Genomic DNA, 20,700 nt, shown 5'->3' on the forward strand with positions numbered 1-20,700 from the left:
CTGGCCTGCTGAGTTCCTCCGCCATTTTGTCAGCGCTCCTTCCCCTTTTAGTTTCTGGTGAAATTTGCGTTGGTGCATGTTTGATCTTGACCGGCCTGTCTATTGTCGGCAGTTCTGACAGCCTGCTGTTTTTTATTTCGCAGTCGCTACCCGGAATCGAGATCTATCAACTTTGGCACCTGGTTTGTTTTCAGCTTTCCTATTGCCATCATCATGCTGGTTTTGACCTGGATCTGGATGCACTGGCTTTTCCTGGGATGCAAGTAAGCAACAAATAAACCACATCTCCCGCAAATACTGCAGCTGTTGAGTAACTTTCTGAGTAACTGCCAGGGTAGGGTGCCTCATGGTCCCCTCCACCCCACTGTAGGATTTTATCCTTTGGCCATACTGCATGCAACTTCATGCCGTGTGATAACTTAGAAGATGTGCTCTCTTTTGTGTTTCTTTGGTTGTTTTTGCACATTGGGTGTTTGACGACCGTTTTTTTTAATGGGTTCTATCGGGTTTCTTTCTGTTTCTCGGCTGATGAATCTCTAGGTTGTATATATACTTAGATAATAAATGTACTTTGAACTTTGCAGTATTTACTGTCAACAGCAGAGTTTTGCCCCTGTATTGTGTTATTTGCTAAAACACTCTTTGCAATGATCTATTTACAATCTGTAGTCGGGAAAACGCTTGAAGCTGTCATTAAGGAAGAAATAGCGAAACATTTAGAAAGGAGTGGTTCTATTAGACAGACGCAGCATGGATTCAGAAAGGGCAGGTCCTGTTTGACAAACTTACTGGAGTTCTTTGAGGACATAATGAGTGTAGTGGATAGAGGGGAACAGGTGGATGTCATACTTGGATTTCCAGAAGGCGTTGGATAAGGTGTTGCACAAGAGACTTATAAATAAGGTTTGGATGCATGGAGTCGGAGGAAGTGTATTGGCATGGATAGTGGATTGGTTAACCAATAGAAGGCAGAGAGTTGGTATAAATGGGTGTTTCTCCGGTTGACAGTCAGTGGTGAGTGGGGTGCCGCAGGGGTCGGTGCTGGGCTCGCAGCTGTTTACCATTTACATTGATGATTTGGAAGAGGGGACTGAGTGTAGCGAAGCAAAATTTGCTGATGACACTAAACTGAGTGGAAACGCAAATTGTACAGACGATGTGGAGAGTCTGCAGAGGGATATAAATAGGTTAAGTGAGTGGGCCAAGGTCTGGCAGATGGAATACAATGTTGGTAAATGTGAGATCATCCACTTTGGAAGGAATAATAGAAGAGCAGATTATTATTTAAATGGTGAAAGATAGCAGCATGCCGTTGTGCAGAGGGACTTGGGAGTACTTGTGCATAAATTTCAAATAGTTGGCTTGCAGGTACAACAGGTTATTAAGAAGACAAACGGAATGTTGGCCTTCATTGGTAGAGGGATTGAATTCAAGAGCAGGGAGGTCATGCTGGAACTATACAGGGTACTGGTGAGGCCGCACCTGGAGTACTGTGTGCAGTTCTGGTCTCCATACTTGAGGAAGGATATACTGGCTTTGGAGGCAGTGCAGAGGAGGTTCACCAGGTTGATTCCAGAGATGAAGGGGTTAACCTATGAGGAGGGATTATGTCGCCTGGGACTATACTCTGGAATTCAGAAGAATGAGAAGGGATCTTACAGAAACATCCAAAATTTTGAAAGGGATAGATAAGATAGAAGCAGGAAAGATGTTTCCATGGATAGGTGAGACTAGAACTAGGGGCCATTGCCTCAAGATTCAGGGGAAAAGATTTAGGACGGAGATGAGGAGAAACTGTTTTTCCCCAGAGAGTGCTGAAGCTGTGGAATTCTCTGCCCAGGAAAGCAGTTGAGGTTTCCTCACTAAATATATTTAAGATACAGTTAGATAGATTTTTACATAGTAGTGGAATTAAGGGTTATGAGGAAAAGGCAGGTAGATGGAGCTGAGTTTACAAACAGATCAGTATGATCTTATTGAATGGTGGGGCAGGCTCAATGGGCCAAATGGCCTACTCCTGCTCCTATTTCTTATGTTCTTATGTACAATGATGGAGAATTTGGAACAAGGTTCTGCTCGCCACTAAACACTACCTACTGAGAAATTACATTAAGGAACAATATCACAATATGCTTTGTACTCCATTTTAATACAGATTTGTAAACATTTGTGTCTGTGTATTACTTGGGCTGTTATCTCAAGTACCATGTTTACTGCCTGCTTCTTAAACCAGGATAAACAGGAAGCAGCAGTCACAGTCCATTCTTTGCATTTGGCTCTTTGATAGTGCAACTTTCCAATCTAGAAAACTAGCAAAGGTCAGTCAACTTCTTTTTTAAAAAAAGCTGATATAATCCAAAATTGTCTGGCAGAACACTACAGATAAACACGTGATTTGTGAAAACAAGTAGTCAGAGCCATTGCAGAATCCTGACTTCAGCAATAGATATAACTATATTTTTCACTTTAAAATTGCATTGGCACAGATTTTATTCTGAAGTCTGAGTATTATTTCAAAGATTTGAAACAATGGACAAAATAAAAAAATCTCTTAGAAGTGATTATCGCAAAACTGTTACAAAGAGTCCAAAAGTTTTGTTGTCTTCCCCCAGCCCGGCTGGGAGCCCAACAGACATTAATGTAAATGTAATGACATATTTTGTCAATATCTTCTCCAAGGTACCACACCGCTATGGAGATGGCAAAGTATTCCTGATATAGATGCTGCATTTTCTACACTGCCCCTAAAGTTTCAAGACAAATAGTTTCTTGTCATATGCATGATTACATAAATGTACATGTGCAATTCAAAACTTACTTTCAGCTGCTATACAGGTACATAGCATTAGAAACGTAACATTCACAAGAAAAACAAAAATGAAATTTTAATGATACAATTAAAAGAAAAGAACACAACTAGAGCAAAAAAATCCAATGTAATGCAAACTTTTCAAAGTAAATTTATTTTCAAAGTACAAATATGTCACCATATACAATCCTGAGATACATTTTCATGTTGGCATACTCAATAAATTTGCAGAATAATAACCACAGCAGAATCAATGAAAGGTTCCCCAACTTGCCAGAGTGTAGAAGACAACAATCTGTGTAAATAAAAAAAATAATAAGAAGAATAATTGAGCAATGAATATTAACAGCATGAGCTGAAGATTCCTTGAAAATGAGTCCATTGGTTGTGGGAACATTTTAATGATGGGTTAGTGAAGTTATCCACTTTGGTCAGAGCCTGATGGTTGAGGGCTAGTAATTGTTCCTGAAGCTGGTGGTGTGAGTCCTGAGGCTCCTGTATCTCCTTCCTGATGGCAGCAGTGAGAACAGGGCATGTCATGAATGGTGGGTGTCCTTGATGATGGATGCTGCTTTCCTGCAAAAGTGTTTCATTTAAATCTGCTCAGTGGCCGGGAGGGCTTTACCTGTGATGGACCGGACTAAACTAAATCACTACTTTTTGTTGGATTTCCTGTTCAATGGCATTGGTGTTTCCATACCAGGCTGTGATGCAGCCAGACAATATACTCTCCACTACACACCTATAGAAGTTTGTCATCATTTTAGATGTTGTGCTAAATCTCCACTAACTCCTAAGGAAGTAGAGGTGCTGCTGTGCTTTCTTCATACTTGCAGTATAATTGAAACCTGCTTGAAGTAGGTGGGTATCTCAGTCTCATGAAGTGAGAGGTTAAAGATCTTGGTGAACACTCCAACCAGTTGACCAGCACAGGTCTTTGGTACTTGGCCAAGTATCCCATCTGGGCTGATGCTTTTTGTGGGTTCATCTCCTGAAGACTGCTTGCATGTTGGCCTCAGAGACTGATTTCACGGGATCATCAAGGGATGTGGAGTTGGTGATGGTTCTTCCATGTTTTGTCAGTCCAAGTGATCATTGAGCGTTGAGCTCCTCTGGAAGCAAAGCCCCACTGTTGCTTGATTTAACTTTATAAGTGATGATAGTATTCAAGCCTTGCCATAAATGTTAGTTTTTCAACACTGAGGTAGTGACTAAGGTTGTTCTGGTTGGTTCAAGATCCAAATGTTTGAAGGGAGGTAGCTGTTCTTGAACCTGGTGGTGTGAGAGTTCAGGCCTTTGTGCCTTCAGCCTGATGGTAGGTGTGAGAAGATGCCATAGCCAAATGGTGGGGATCTTTGATGATAGATGTTATTCTCTTGTTGCACCACATGTAGATACTTCTGGTGTTGGGGTGGGATGTGCCCATGATGTGTTGGACTGAGTCCATGACTGTCTGCAACATCTGACATTCCTGCACAAATGATTCATCATACCATACCGCGATGGAACCAGTCAGGAAACGATCATCAGTACTTTCAACATATGCAAAGTTACACTTTTGCTGCACTTTGCCTATCCATTGATTTAGTATTTCAGAAGAGCAATCAGAAGTTTTGATGCTATTTTCATTTGGCTCCATTCAATGTACCTGTTTGCATGGGAGACAGATTTCCCAATCTAAGATTATTATTATGCCATGAAGATGAAAAGATACAGAGCAGCTGCACACACCTAGAGTCAGAGCTCAAAAAGGAGTTCCTCCTCATGTGCTGAATTCCACTCACCGGGCTTGAGGAGCCTAGAAAATGTTCCATAGAATGTTCTGCTCATCAGCATCATATCAGCCGATGTTCCCCCTGTGATTTTTGGAGAAATATGTAAATGGACACATAGAACCCACTTTCATTAGGAAGACAGTGTTTACACCAGCCCCAGTCATTGCCGTCAGAATGCAGCACTTAAGTACTTTTACCATTTTGGACTCAGCCAGGGGTTTCTATATCTGAGTCCTACAGAATCCAATCTAATCCTAAATGAGTTTGTTTATAGGAAATACAAGTAACACGACAGTTTTGCAAGAAGACTGATTTGCTATGATGCATCCTCTGTTTACAATTAGCAAACTTTTTTTTTAGAAGTACAATCATAATAAAAGAACTAGTAGGTCATATTGAGGAAAGTATTATCATTGAATGGAATGCAGCCAAAAGCCGATCTGTTGTTTTGGGCACAGACTGCTCACTTTATGGTGCGAACTACCAACGTGCTGAAAATCTTTGAGAACTTCGTTTAATTTTACTAATATTTTTCTGTATAGCATAAACAAACTAGTGCCATCACCTATCATCAATTATATACCTTCCTCAGATTTTCTGTCCATTAAAATTCATCCAAGAATCTTTGGTAAGTCTTCGCTCTGGAGAAGATCTCTGTATGAATGGATATTTAGAAATCTAAGGCTCTATATTCTACTCGGTTTAATATCACCTCAGATACCAAGATAAATACTAGTCTCTAAAGGAATCAGTGATTTAATATCACAAATGGCATTGTTCTACACACATTGACTCTACATAAAGGAGGAAAATGTCTTCCATCAGATAGAACAGATGACAATTCACTTAACTTCATTACATCACTTGTATAAATCTTTTGTGACAGCTTTAAGGAAACTTGTTCTCTGAGCAAGAAGAGAAAGACGAAACGTGAGGAGATGTCTGAAAGGAGAATTCAAGAAGAATATGAGAAATTGGGGCCATTCAGGTAAGGGGGAAATTGTTGCTGACTTTTAGAGCATGGAGCCAATATTTGGCATTTAAGTTTCTCAAAATAGAATTACATCCATTCAACTTTAATGTTTTTCAGCTATCCTGAGATGGTGACAGGGATTTTCTTTGTATTGTTGACATTGTTGTGGTTTACTCGGGAACCTGGGTTTGTTCCAGGATGGACATCACTCTTTGAGAGGTAAGGATGAGGTTCAATGAATAACAAAAGCTTTTCAATATCAGCTTTGACTTGATTATCTGCCTCTGCTTTTGCACCAAGTCCACTGTCAAATGCATCCAGTGCCCAGATCTACAATCGTAGCACATGACAAGTGACCTTTTTTTTTGAATGGTTGTAATAGCTACTTTGTGTAGACTATCAATGAATCATTTCTCTCAGTGTTGTCTGAATATTGATTCCTTTCCTTCTAGAAAAGGCTATAGGACAGATGCCACTGTCTCCATTTTCCTGGGCTTTCTTCTCTTCTTGATTCCTGCTCAGAAACCATCTTTCTCCTGTTTTGGTGAGGAGCACAATGGTGAGTTCTGATGACTGAATTGCTAGCCTCTTCACAGTCTGGCACCAGCTTCCCCATGCCATGTAATTGATTGAAGTAATGACACTGGAAACGTGACTGATGGAGAGTGAGTGGGGAGGCACTGAGATAGATTTAAACTTGATAATTTGTCTTTTTCCAGATGAGGAAAGTGCAAGGGACTTAAAGAAACTGAAACAATCAAAGGAACACAATCCCCTAGCACCACTGATAAACTGGAAAGACTTTCAGAAACACATGCCCTGGGAGATTGTCATCCTTGTTGGAGGTGGATATGCCTTAGCTGCAGGCTGCAAGGTAAAGAGACAATAAGTGTTTCATGTTCTTCAAAACGGGGCTCGTTATGGATGGGCATGAGGAATCTCAGAGGCTAACCTGCAAGCAAAAGGAAAATGAGCTTGGACTGGCATGGATCGTTGTTGCTTTGCACCACTGAAAGTGATGAGATAATAGAAAGGTCTTTTCGTCCTATCAAACTACCCAACAAGCCTGTAAGATGCTTTCATAAACCACAACTAAACTGATGAAATAGCTCGATGTCCACTGTAAGGGAGGTAAAATGAAACGTATATCTTCATATAATATTGGGCGTCCTGCTGGCTAAACCTATGGATAGGAAGAAATATTTGGGGAATGGATTATCCTGATGAGATGAAGTATTCCTTAATCCAAGAGGGTACATAGAGGAAGCTGTTACCCAGTCTACCAGCTAACTATTTGAACTGTCAGTTGTGTTGTATAATTATGATTTAAGTGTTTTATACCATCATATGGTCTTTGTGTTTCCTGAATAAGGGTTTGTTTTTCACAATCTCCATTGCAAATACAACTCCTTATTGAAGTTTGGCTTTTTCTCCTCAGGTGTCTGGCCTATCAGATTGGATTGGACGTCAAATGGAACCAATGAGCAATCTCCCTCCATGGGCTGTTACGTTAATTGCATGCCTCTTGGTGTCTGTCGTCACTGAATTTGCGAGTAATCCAGCTACCATCACAGTCTTCCTGCCTATTCTCTCCACTTTGGTGAGCCTATACTATGCGGTGGCCACGTATACTCTAATTATCCTGTAAGATATTGAACTACGATGCTCACGTTGCCACTTTTTGCAAATATGGGAACACTGAGTCGATCATTCATCCCTTCGACCTTGTTCCACCATTTGATTAGATCATGATTGAGCCACAGCCTAATGCCATCTCCTTGCTTTTGCCCCAGCTGTTAATATGTTTGCTTAAAACAAATTACCAATTTCATTTTTGATGTGTTCGGATTGGCTGAGCCTTGGTAACTCTTTCAATAGAGGATTGCAGGCCTATCCAGATTCAGATCTTGATGTGCAATGGGGTAAACTAAATAATGCCAACATAGCTCTTTCACCTTGAGTTCACATGAAAATAAAATGTAAACCGTATTGCACTCTTGGGAGTTGGCACTCAGAAAAGTACTAACAATATTTAAGAAAAAGTTAATAGGTGCTCCTGTTTGTGTCTGAGGTTCCTGTCATGTTTTGCAGTGAAACCTGCTCTAAACTAAAATAATTTTCTCACTGAGGAACTGAAGTGGAGTGTACCTTTGTGAGATGTACATGCATAGGTTTAAATTTGACAGCTGAGAATATTAGGGTTGTGTGCACCCACAGTTAAAGCAAGGAGCTTGCTATTGCATCAATGGAGAGAATCTATGGGAGAGAATGTTCTGCACGAGAAGATGCTGTTGTGTGTGGAAAAAGTTGTCAAAGCTCTCTCCCACAGTGTGGTGGTCTCCTTTTAAAGAATTCCATTTCATTGTGTAACATGTCACCAAGGCTAGAGATGGTTTTCTTCATTGCTGTGGCTTTGAAATCTTTTAAAGTAAAAGAAGAGTTGGGAAGTTTCTGCTCCATTGCACTAACCAGCGATTTCTGAGCCAGAAGTTATATTATCTTGCTCCCTCGCAGACTCTGAAAGCAAATTTTAGTTTTTTTATTATTCTTTACAGAAGCAATAAGTTACTCCTGAAACATTATTACTTTGTCCTTAATACTTGCTTTCTGCTTTCTTTGTAGTCTGAGACGCTGCAGATAAATCCATTGTACACATTGATACCAGCCACAATGTGTGTGTCATTTGCTGTGATGCTACCTGTTGGTAATCCACCAAATGCCATTGTCTTCAGCTATGGGCACTGCCAAATTCAAGACATGGTAAGGCACATCTGGCCTGAATTTCACTCTTGGTGATACGATGTACTATCAATCATACATTGTACTCTGCTTCCAATATGTTGAGTATTTACCAACTTCTGCTTCACAAGCAGAGGAGGAGGAAAGGGAATGAGTGGTTAAGACCTTACTTTCTCAGGGTGGAATGATGGAAAAGTGGTTATTACTTTAAAGCTAAGGCGATAAACTTCAACTTGAAATTATTTAGAACATAGAACCTGGTACTGCATGGTTCAGGCCCTTTGGCCCATAATGTCATGCTGACCTTCTTAACCTATTCCAAGATCAATCTAACCCTTCCCTCCCTCATAGGCATCGAATTAAATGTGATTTTGAAATTATATTTTATATCTTAGAGGAGGCTTCCATATTGCCAAAATTATAAGTAACTTCAATATAGATTGGGCTAGTAGCAATACTTTGGAGAAAGAATTCCTGAAGGATGGAACAATAATAGTGCTTGTTTTCAGCCTATCCTGAGCATAGCTACTTGTATAGTGGATCAGGAAGCAAGCCACTAGATTAAATATTGAAATGGTTTGTATCACATGTTAGTGTACTGGTGTTTTTGTTGTTATTCTATTTGATGCAGTTTGTCTGTAGCTCCAATTCATCCAGTGTATACCTTCACACAGGGGGAGAACTCAGAACCAATCCCAACAGTGAGGACCTCAACCAACAGAATGGGTTGCAGGTGGCAGTAAAGAAAACAATTTGCAGACTTAGAATTATTTTCATTGAAACTTTCTGACAAGACTGGACAAACTAGATGCAGGAAAGATGTTGCCATTGATGGGGAGGGCTGCAGACAGTGATCACTGTCCAAGTATTTGGGGTAGATCACCTGGGAAATGTTGAAGAGGCGAAATGTCTTCACCCGAAGAATGGAGAACTTTGGAATTCTCCACTATAGAAGGTAGTTGAGGCAAAGACATCAACTGTGCTTTTTAAAAGTTATATATAGTACAGATGGTTAAACAAGTTCAAGGGATGTTGAGAAAAAGAACAAGAACAACTTGGATGATCAGCCATGCTCATAATGAATAGCAGAACAGACTCAGTGGTTGAATGCCTATTTCTGCTCCTAATTTGTATGTTTCTCTGTTAATCTCTTACCCTGACACTGATATTTCTCACTGTCATCTGCCATTCCCTTATTTTTCATGACTGATACAGTGGTGGAGTGCCGAAGTCAAATTTATTAAAGTATGTATAGGTTACCATGAACAAACATGATAATTATCTTGCAAGCATTTAAAGAAAAATAAATACAATAGAATTTACAAAAAACTGTAGAGTCATAGAGGAGTACAGCATGGAAACAGGCCATTTGGCCCATCTAGTCCATGCTGAACCATTTAAACTGCCTACTCCCATCAGCCTGCACCAGGATCGTAGCCCTCCATACCCCTATCTATGTACCTATTCAAACTTCTCTTAAACATTGAAATTAGGCTTCTATGGACCACTTGTGTTGGCAGCTCATTCCACACTCAACTTTGAGTGAAGATGTTTCCCCTCACGTTCCCCTTGAACTTCTCACCCTTCACCCTTAACCCATGACCTCTGGTTGTGGTCTCATCCAACCTCAGTGGAAGCCTGCTTGCGTTTATCCTATCTATACCCCTCATAGTTTTGTATACCTCTATAAAATCAAGTCTCAATCATTTACATTCTAGGGAATAAAGTCCTAACCTATTCAACCTGTCCCTGTAACTCAAGTCCTCAAATCCCAGCAACATCCTTGTAAATTCTCTCTACCTTTTCAATCTTATTTACTTCTTTCCTGTAGGTAGGTGCCAGGCCTCACCAATGTCTTATACAATTTTAATATAACATCCCAACTCCTCTACTCAGGTGCTTCGATTTATGAAGGCCAATTGCAAAAAGCTTTCTTTAAGACTCGATCTACCTGTGACTCCACTTTCAAGGAAATATGGATCTGTACTCCCAGATCCATCTCTTCTACCACATTCCTCGGTGCCCTACCGCTCACCGTGCAAGACTTACCCAAGTTGTTGCACCTCACACTTGTCTGCATTAAATTCCATCTGCTGATTTTCCAGCCTATTTTTCCACGTGGTCCAGATCCTGCTGCAAGGTTTGATAGTCTTCCTCATTGTCTACTATGCCCCCAATTTTGATGTTATCTGCAAATTTGATGATCCAGTTTACCATATTATCACCGCCTATCTTTGTATCATCCACAAACTTGGCCACAGAGCCATCAATTCCTTCACCCCAAATCATTGATAAATAAGATGGAAAGAAGTGGTCCCAACACCAACCCCTGCAGCACATCACAAGTCACCAGCAGCCAACCAGAAAAGGCCTTTATTCCCACTCTTTGCTCCTGCCAATCAGGTAATCTTTTATCCATGCTAGTACATTTCTTGTAATACCATGGGCTCTTATCTTGTTAAGCAGCCTCATGTATTGAACCTTGTCAAATGCATTCTGAAAATCCAAATAAACAACATCCACTGACTTTGTCTATCCTGCCTGATATTTCCTTAAAGAATTCCAACAGATTTGTCATGCAAGTTTTCCCCTTTTGAAGACCATGCTGATTATGACCTATTTTATCATGTTCTCCAAGTACTCTGAAACTTCATCCTTAATAATAAGCTCCAATGTTCTTCCAATCATTGAAGTCAGGCCTCCCTCCCCTCTTATAGAGTGGAACAATATTTGCAATTTTCCATTCCTCAGGAACCATTCTAATGATTGTTGAAAGAGCATTACTAATGCCTCCACTGTCTCTGCAGATGCTTCTTTCAGAACAATGGCACGTAGTCCATCTAGTCCAGGTGAATTATCTACCTTCAGACCTTTCAGCTTCCCTAGCACCTTCTCCTTAGTAGTACAATGACACTCACTTTTGCCCCCTGACATTCACATTTCTGGCATTTTGCTAGTGTCCTCCACAGTGAAGACTGATGCAAAATACTTATTCAGTTTGTCCATCAGTACTTTGTCTGCCATTTCTTTGTCCCCCATTACAACCTTTCGAATGTCATCTCCCTTTTACTGTTTATGTATCTGAAGATACTACTTTGTATCCTCTTTTATATATTGGCTTCCTTCATTTTCATCTTTTCTCTTATGGTTTTTTTAGTTGCCTTCTACTGGTTTTAAAAAGCTTCCCAATCATCTGCCTTCCTACTAATTTTTGCTATATTATATGCCCTGTCTTTAGCTTTTATGATGTCTTGACTTCCCTTGTCAGCCATAGCTGCCTCATCCTCCTGTTAGGATACTTATCTTTGGGATGTATCTTTCCTGCGTCTTCTGAATTTCCATCATAAAAACCATAAGACCATAAGACGTAGGAGCAGAATTAGGCCATCTGGCCAGTCAAGTCTGCTCTGCCATTCAATCATGGCTGATCCTTTTTTCTATCTCCTCCTCAACTCCAGTTCCCAGCCTTCTCCCCTGTCTGACATCATCCCTGGTAGCATCCCCTTCCAATCAATTTTGGCTAGCTCCTCTTCCATGCCTTTGATCTGCTGTAACAATGCAATTAAATCAGATTCTGATGCTGATGCATCAGATTTTAGCTGCACTGTCTCAAACTGTAGGGTAAATTCTATCACGAAAAGTTTTCCTAAGTGTTCCTTACCTTAAGATCCCTAATCTAATCTGGGTCATTACATAACACCCAATCTAGAATTGCCCTTCCCCTAGTGCGCTCAACCACAAGCTGCTCTTAAAAAGCCATCTCATAGAAATTGTACAAATTCCCTCTCTTGGCATCCAGCACCAACCCAATTTTCCCCCATGATTATCGCAACATTCCCCTCTTTACATGCCCCTTTCTATCTCCCATTGTACTTTGTAGCCCACATCCTGGCTACTGTTTGGAGGCCAGTATATAACCGCCATCAGGGCCTTTTTACCCTTGCAGTTTCTTAACTCTCCCACAAGGATTCTACTTCTGATCCTATATCACCTCTTTCTAAGGATTTAATTTCTTTCTTTTTTTAAAACCACCTCACCCTCTGCCTACCTGTCTTTCCAAAAATGTGTATTATTGGATATTGAGCTCCCAACAATGATCTTCTTTCAGCCACAACTCAGAGATGCCCACAACAACTTACATGCCAATCTCCAACTGAGCTGCAGGGTCATCTACCTTATTCTGTATATTGCGTGCATTCAATTATTACACTTTCAATCCTTGTTTTGATACTGGCCCCCCGTTACATTTTAACTCATCCCACTGAATGCAATTATGCCCTATCATTTTCCTGTCATTCCTCAGTGTCATTACACACTGTATCTGGTTGTACAGCATACCAACTGCCCCATCCTTAGCCCCATCTCTCCGGTTCCCATCGCCGTGCAAAATGGGTTTGAACTCTTCCCAGCAACACTAGCAAAGCTGCCCGCAAGGATATGTGTCCCCGTCCAGTTCAGGTGTAACCCATCCTTTTTTGTATAGGTCATACTTTCCCCAGAAGGGATTCCAGTGATCCAGAAATCTGTAGCTCTCCCCCCTTCATCAATACCACACACTCATCTGTCTAATCATCCTATTCTTACTCAGTGGCACAGGCAACAATACATAGATTAGTACCCTGGAGATCCTACTTTTCAGTTCTCTGCCTAACTCTCTATATATTTTTTCTTCAGGACCCCCTCCCTTTTCCTATCTATGTCATTGGTATCAATACACACCACGACTTCTGGCTGTTTACCCTTCCCTTTTAGGATACCATTGACCCGATCTGAGACATCCCTGACTCCGGCGCCTCGGAGGCAGACTGGTGTCTCAATCACGTCCACAGTATCTCCTGTATTTAATCTAACTAAGGAATCCCCCGTCAATATTCAGTGCCGGAGACCTAGTCGCTATGGTATTCCCATGGTACGGCATTCTCACCTCAGCAATATCCAAAGCGGTATATGTGTAATTGAGGGGAATGGCCACAGGGGTACTCTGCACTGCTTGCCTATTCCCTTTTCCCCTCTTGACAGTCACCCAGGTACCTGCCTCCTGCAGTTTAGGGGTGGCTACCTCCCTGTAACTCCTACCTATCACCTCCTTATTTCCCCATATGTGCCAAAGGCCAATCGGCTGAAGCTCCAGTTTCTGTCTCCAAGGAGCTGCAGTGCGGTGCACTTCATACAGATGTCATCAGGGAGATTTGGAGATCTCCCAGAGTTCCCACATCTCACAAAGAACATGCCACTATCGCCAGACCCATTCTCAGCACGCTAGCTATGTACTAACAGAGAAAAAAAACTTAGAAACTCCTTAGGACCTCCATCTGCCTAAGCCTTTCGAGCCAAAGCTGGACCACTCTGACATTGCCCCACTCCAACGTGGCCACTCTGCTCACACCTCCTTTCTTTTTATTGGTTCTGTATTGACTGCAGCCTGCCGAACAAGAGTCAAAAAGTATCCAAGCTCTTTTTAAATCTTGCACTGCATAACCAACAAACCACCTCTTGCACTGACTGCAGCCTGCCGAAAAACACCAAAATGCATAAACAAAGTGCAAATAAAAAAAGTGCTAAAATAACAAGTTGTAGAGTCCTTGAAAGTGATTTTATAGATTTTGGAATCAGTTCAGGGGGTTCAGACCTATGGCTTCTATACCTCTTGCCTGATAGTAATAGTGGTGAGAGAAGAGCATGAACTTGTACTCAGGTCCATTGTAATCCTTTGCTTCAACAAGTCAGCTTGCCATCTGTACCAACAGCAAGAAGCTGTAGCAATGTAAAAAGCTGGAGGAACTCAGCAAGTGGACAGTTGAAGTTTCTGGCCAAGACCCTTAAATGGAATTTGCATGCCCAAATTTGTATTCTAGATCTTGTGCTCAGGGCCTTTGGCTGGGACATGCGGAAAGCCAACAGTCCACTATTGATTCAAAGGGCTGATGTGCTAGCAATAATTACCCTGAGTAATGAGAGTTTTTCCAGTAGGAACAGCCCCAATGTGTGCAAGTTATATGCCTGTGTTCTAACAGGATGTGAACAGTGCACACAACTACATTTGCATGTAATTGCTTTTGGCTATTCTGAACACAGCTTCTTGTGTAATGGCTCAACCAGCAGGCCCCTAGGTTAAATGGTGAATGGCTTTTAGCCCCATGTCTGTGTACTGTTGTTTCTGTTACCTCTGATTTCACACTGCTTGTTCATTCAGTGTACAGTATGTACACACAGAGGGAGAACTCAGAACTGATCTCACTAGTGACGATACTTGTTGCAAGTGTGGGTTGCAAGCTGGATCTACTCTGATTCAGAATCTGGTGACTTTTGACTTGGAGATCTGAGTAGTGAATTAAATGTTTTCCCAGGATGGAGCCTATACTAAAGTCCCTCTTCTGTGTTGCAGGTGAAAGCTGGCTTTGGAGTGAACGTGATCGGGGTGTTTGCTGTGATGTTGGCCATCAGCACCTGGGGATTTCCTCTCTTCCAGCTGGATCAGTTCCCAAAATGGATCCCAGCCAGCAACACAACAAGGGGCCTTTAGTCATGAGATGTGGAACCAGAGGTACAAGGAGAGTGCAAAGCAGACTGGGAAACATTTGATTATTGGTGGCCAGCTAAAGAAGGGATCCAATGCAGCAAGAATCATTACCCCAGAATACATGATTCAGGAGTGCAAGGTGGAACCCATTCTGACTTGGCAGCTTTCAAATCAGGAGCATTTGTTTTAGCTGTTTGAGGATTTTTCAGGGTTTGTTTTTATTCTGTCTTTGGGAAATATTCTTTTGGGCATGGAATTTTAAAGTTTATTTCAAAAAAAATATTTTTTTTTGCTATTTCTTCCAAAGGCTATTGTTCCCACAAAAATTTTATCCTATTGCCTTTAGCAATTCCTAGGCAGCAGGCAGATCAATCATCATGTAAGATCAAGGCAAATGAGTGGCCAATTTAGCCTTTCAAGCCATACTGGATCACAGTCTTCCAACAAGGTTTGCTTAATGACAATTAGGAGCACGAACCTTGGTGATTTTTCACTTTCAAACCTCAGAAAATAAGTTGATCATTATTTTTACCACCACTAAAATCAGTCTCGAACTGCAACGGCTATATCTGGTTCTGTACCACACTTTGCTGCCACTTTTGATTTGTTATCTTTTACTGATGGAGCAAATGGCTTTTATTTGCAATGGATGAAAGTGCTAATTATTCCCTATTGAAGAGTTTGTCACCGTGAGTCCAGATCCCTGAAATGATTTGTATAGTGTGTGTGGGTCAGCCTAACATGCATGCATTATAGAAGTTTTCATAACATTTCAGAGAATGTTGGCAAGGACATTGGCTATGAGAGAGAGAAGCCACCCTTTCTCACAGTGCTACTGTCTCCCTGTTGAAGGTGGTTTTGCAGTGCACACACTGGACTGTCATAAGATCCAGAGCTGACAAACTGTTTCAGATTTGGTCATTGTATCAATAGATGATGTCTGATGACAAATTTTGTCAGAGCATAACTTCTCTCAAAGTCCTTCTGTGCAACAACAAGGCCGTGCCACTGCACATCCCTTATATATGCAGATCCAAGATTGCAGTATTTCTCAAAAACAAATCAATAATTGTCTTTGCTTTTTTAAAAAAAAATGTAGACTAAAGTAAAGAATAAACGTGTAGTACAAACTGCAGTTGCCATTTCAATCATAAGTGTTGGGACAATTTTATTAATGTACCTCAGTTCATAATGGTTATAGCATAATTTTAATTTATGGATAATGGAAGACTAGCTAATGAAATGCAAATGATTCATATCTTCAATGTGAAGGTCAATTTTCTGTATCAGTTTTAATGCAAAATGAGTCTTAAATTTTTCTCCATTTGGACAGAGCACAAAATGGCCTCATCTTACACTCAAAGTACATTTGGAGCAGTAATTTCATAGAACTGGCTTGTACACCGATTTGGAAGATGGGTTATTGGTCCAGTAGAGTTGGCCTTTCGAAGTTGTGCCTGAGGCGAAGTGTTGAGAGTAAAGCAAAGGCTTAAGTATTGGGGGAGCACATCTAACTCAGTTCCTTAAAATACAGAGTCTTTTCATTCTTTAGTACTAATATGTTTCCATCATTCTAATGTATTTAAGATTTACTTATGAAATATGAGAGTTTTGGGCTCCTAATCACCGAGAAGCAGCTGTGCACTTAGCTGTTAAGGTGTACTCAGGAAACAAGGGAACATGTCCTCTCCAGTTTAATCTTTCTACAAACTTTTGTTGGACAAAAATTTGAGAAGGAAATTTTACTTAAAGATATCCTATCCCACCAAGAAAAAGTAGTTCCATTGCTCTCCCAATTCCATCAAATGGCAGCATGGACATCTCTTTGCCAAAAGGACAGCTTCAATAAACTGAATTATTAATCAGCAAATATATATTGGTGACTTATTAGTCAGCACCTGTATATTGGAGAAATAAGCAACAAATAATAAGCAAGCAAGTTGACTGGACACCATTGTTACAGAGTCAAATTATTGTGTCAAAGTTATCTGGGCTGCTGCAGGTCACCATGTACTAAATGAGCTCCAGTGAGTGTTCTATTTACGTAACACCCTACAGGTTAGCTACAAGCATTGCTTGTGAAGCTCCTGCTACGTCCAATTCTAGCCTACTCTCTGCCAGCATTGTTAATTAAAGGCAGGAACAGATTATTTCACAATGTTCTAAGTAGTTGAGGTGGCTGCCAATAGTTTTAGTTCACCCCTCAAGTCTAATTCCCGACTCATCAGAAAGGATAAAAGGTTTTATTTGCTGTTAGTTCCCCAGAAGTAAACCTCTCCATGAGCTCACTGCTTCAGATCTGCACATAGTATCACGAGTGTGTTACTGTGATATTAAATCTGCCTTGATTGCCAAAGAGGATCTTGAGTGTGACAATGAAGTCCATTATCCCAAAAGATCTGTGTCTGCAGTATCTTTAGTGAAAGTTAAAGGACTCATTGTACTCCTGGGCCACAGTGGATATTGTTCATTCTGCAGAGTTGATCTTTTCATTTTTATAGCCTTGAATACAAGGTCCCTCACTGCTGCACTGAAACGTTGGTTCTATAGAGCAGCTTGCCACACTTCGCCATAGATTCAGCAGAAGAACCAGAGGAGCCACCTTTATTCCTTCCATTCTTGTGCTCTTTCCATCCCTTCAAACTCCCTAGACTGCATAATTAAAAAAAAGAAAATAATCATCTTTGGCCACTAAGTGCTAAATGTCAATGGGTATTTCAGCCACTGGTTGCGTAGACCTTTCCCATAATCTGTCCTTTGAGTTATGTGGAACTAAATACTGGGAATGGGATAATGAGACCAGTGTTTTCACATCAAATTAGTGCTACTGACCATAGGGAGATCTCTCTCTCCACAGATTCCACAGTTCTTCCTTACATCAAAAAAAAAGCGTCTCCTGGAAATTCAAAATTTGCTTTTTCTCCTGAATACACGATTCTGCCGTAGGAATGTAAATTGAAACTGGAATAAAGGAGCCAAAGCGCCCTGCTCTCTTTGAAATTTGCACATGATTTCTTTATTTTTTTGGAAGCTCAATAAAGATCTGTAATTGCAAACTATCCTTCAGTTTGGACATTCGTTGATCTACAACCATCACATGAATGTTCTTGGTGTGATTGGATGTGTGAATGTACAGATTGTTTGACTGATGCTCCTCACCTCACCTTTAGGGTATTACTGCTGATTAAGCTCTTTGTTCCAGTATGCACACTATATTAAGCTTAAAGGTGGTTGTTTCCTATTTGATTTTGTGTAAGGTAATGAGAAGACTCATGTTTAAGTTTTGAAGACTTCATAAAGAATGAATGCATGAATCAATAAAATGAACATTCAATATTCTGTCATTAAATATTTGCATGAAAATAGAGTGTCAGACATTGATGATTAAATGTCAAACATCACAGGTATCCTTTATGTCTGGATTTCTGTGGTGAATTTTATCAATGAACCTGACAATAGGGATTCTAATTCACTGCTGTAGAGTAATTGCACTCAGATTGCTTCTGAAATGTTGGTTGGCTGCTGTTCAGATTGCCCTGAAAACATTTGCATAACCGTGTATAAAATCTACCATAACCCAGTGCACTCAAACAAAGAAAAAGAACTTATTTTCTTTCTGCAAGAAGTAAATTATAATGATTTTACAATGGTGATCTAGAGTTGTGTGTTTTTTTGTAAATACTTCTGAAAATAGGTTTATAAATAAAAGTACATTTTAATTCTCCACCTGTGAGTGACAGTCTAAAATCACAAGTGGCTACATTATTTATCAAAACTGCATTGAAGCATTTAATAATTCCATCACTATTGACTATTAAGTTAGTTAATATTTTATTTTTTTCGACATTGAAAAGCTTCAAAACATACCCACATATGCTTGGAAATGAACATTTGCAAAGGCTTTGAATTGAAGACCTTCGGTGGAATCACATGATTTTGACTGAGGATACCATTACTTTATGGACTGAATTTACTCCAGACGCCTACAAAGGATTTATTTGTACATGAACATTACTGAAGATGGAGTTGCAAGAGATCTTGCATAACTTGTTTAAAATTCCCCTACTTTCTGCACTGATAGAATCTTCATTTTCTGATAGATAATCTTGAGTTTCAGGAAATGAGGTTAGAGAGTGAACACCAAATATTCAACCTCAGCAGTCTTTTCTACCTTTAAACACTGTAGAACGAGCTAAGCCTAGTAGAATGATTTAGCCCCTTTGCTAAATTTACAACTCGAGCACTGAACATGCTGGGTTTTAGAAAGCACTCCACCTGACAACATGTGGAAAGCAGAGAAAATCAGGGATGACAGTGTCACATTTCTGAGACAGAGCCAAGAGGTGACATGGCAAAATAAAGAGGCTGTGTTTATCACCACCATTAATGCAGCCCACCCTCTGTAAAACAGGTTAACAGGGTGCTGCTGGGATCTTTGCTGATGGCATTATGACATTCTGGCTTTTTTCCTCTTGGAACATGAAACATATTTTTGAAATCCCATTTATCCTCAGATTCCTTCTAAGACACTGCTGCAAGGTGAGCCCAATAAGTGAATCTGATGTCAGGTTCATTGGAAACTGCAATAAGTGCAAAGATAATGTACAAAACCAAGTAAATGCACAGTATTTGTGAATTAAAGCGAGGTTATTTTGAATACCATATATTTCTGCTGGTGAAAACAGTATAACAATATAAAGACAGAGTGGGTGACAATGGTAATCTAGGGAAAATGCAGAATCATACTTTTCAATGCTCCATATTCACCCATCGCCATCAGTAAGAATGTTTTGGCCCTCTGAACTCAGCACTGCCATAGCACAATGAAAGATTCTGGGCATCGGAAAAATAAACTTCAATCATGGCAAAGTAACACTCACCATGAAATGCTGGAGGCAGTCAGCAGTCTATGGGAAACAATCACACACCATTGTGTCCTGGATACATATCACCATTCTTTTCTATGGATGCTGCCGGGCCTGCTGAGCTCCTCCAGCATTTTGTGTGTGTTGCTTTGGATCTCCAGCATCTACAGAATTTCTCGTGTTTATGATTTGCTACTCCTACCCTTGTTGCAATTTTGTACCTTCCTGTGTCCTTAAGCCCCTGTAACCAGAGGGCATCTTCATGGGTCAGGCTCTTGATAAGCTCATGCTACAAAAGAGCTCAGGGAGACAGAAATGGCTGAGGCAGAAAAGCTCCTAAGGAGCCAGGATTTTCAAAGTAATTTTTAATGAAGCCCTTAAACAAAATCAATTACTTCAGTACCTACATTTCACGGATTATTATGGAGAGTGAGTGGCCTTCTTCCTTTGTATAGCGGCCTAGGGGCCTTTCCAACTGTATCCCAGAATCTACCACTGCCTTTCATTTAGGAATCCCTGGGAGGGACAGGTACGATGATGACAGAAGGGGATTGCACATTATATGTTACAGGCAATAACTAGTCAATTAAGGAACTTTACAGAAGCAAGGGGACAAAAGGTGAACTCTTGAGTAGAGTTATAATTGCTCTCAACCCATTTTCCATCATTATTCCAAGCAACATGGTGTGAGGAAACCCCAGCTCATGGTCTCCACTTGGAAACATTTAAACAGAAATATTCTTCTAATGTATTCAGATATACAAGATTTACTGTTCTGTTAATATAGAAATTCATTTTAAGTGAATTTATATTGCAGGATGTCATTACTTTATTGACGGAGATAATTTTCATTTTAAGGTGTTCCTTATTAAATCTGATAACAGCAAGTTAGGAACTGAGTACCATAGGGAAACACAAGTTTAATTAAAAGGGCTTTCAGTCATTTGATATACGACTCTCCTTTCCTATCAGATTTCTTCCTCTCCAACCCTTTATCTTTCCTACCCACTTGGCTTCAC

The 20,700-nt window shown here is 40.3% G+C and overlaps 1 protein-coding gene across 2 annotated transcripts in view; it reads left to right on the top strand.

Moving 5' to 3' along the window:
* LOC140734824 (solute carrier family 13 member 4-like) overlaps nt 1-17,875 on the top strand; it is an 85,827-nt gene extending 67,952 nt beyond the window's left edge. The window contains exons 8-16 of one of the 2 annotated variants that reach the window (XM_073059398.1): nt 144-263; nt 5,471-5,572; nt 5,675-5,776; nt 6,010-6,116; nt 6,277-6,431; nt 6,996-7,157; nt 8,180-8,317; nt 14,682-14,840; nt 17,674-17,875. In XM_073059398.1, coding sequence (XP_072915499.1) covers nt 144-263; nt 5,471-5,572; nt 5,675-5,776; nt 6,010-6,116; nt 6,277-6,431; nt 6,996-7,157; nt 8,180-8,317; nt 14,682-14,819 — 1,024 coding nt within the window. In that variant the 3' untranslated portion in view covers nt 14,820-14,840; nt 17,674-17,875. Of the gene's footprint in view, nt 1-143; nt 264-5,470; nt 5,573-5,674; nt 5,777-6,009; nt 6,117-6,276; nt 6,432-6,995; nt 7,158-8,179; nt 8,318-14,681 lie in introns of both variants that reach the window. The other variant, XM_073059397.1, reaches the window with a different exon arrangement.
* Nucleotides 17,876-20,700: the final 2,825 nt, after the last annotated feature.

This window comes from Hemitrygon akajei, chromosome 10 (assembly GCF_048418815.1).
Source record: "Hemitrygon akajei chromosome 10, sHemAka1.3, whole genome shotgun sequence".
Classification (NCBI taxonomy): Eukaryota; Metazoa; Chordata; class Chondrichthyes; order Myliobatiformes; family Dasyatidae; genus Hemitrygon; species Hemitrygon akajei.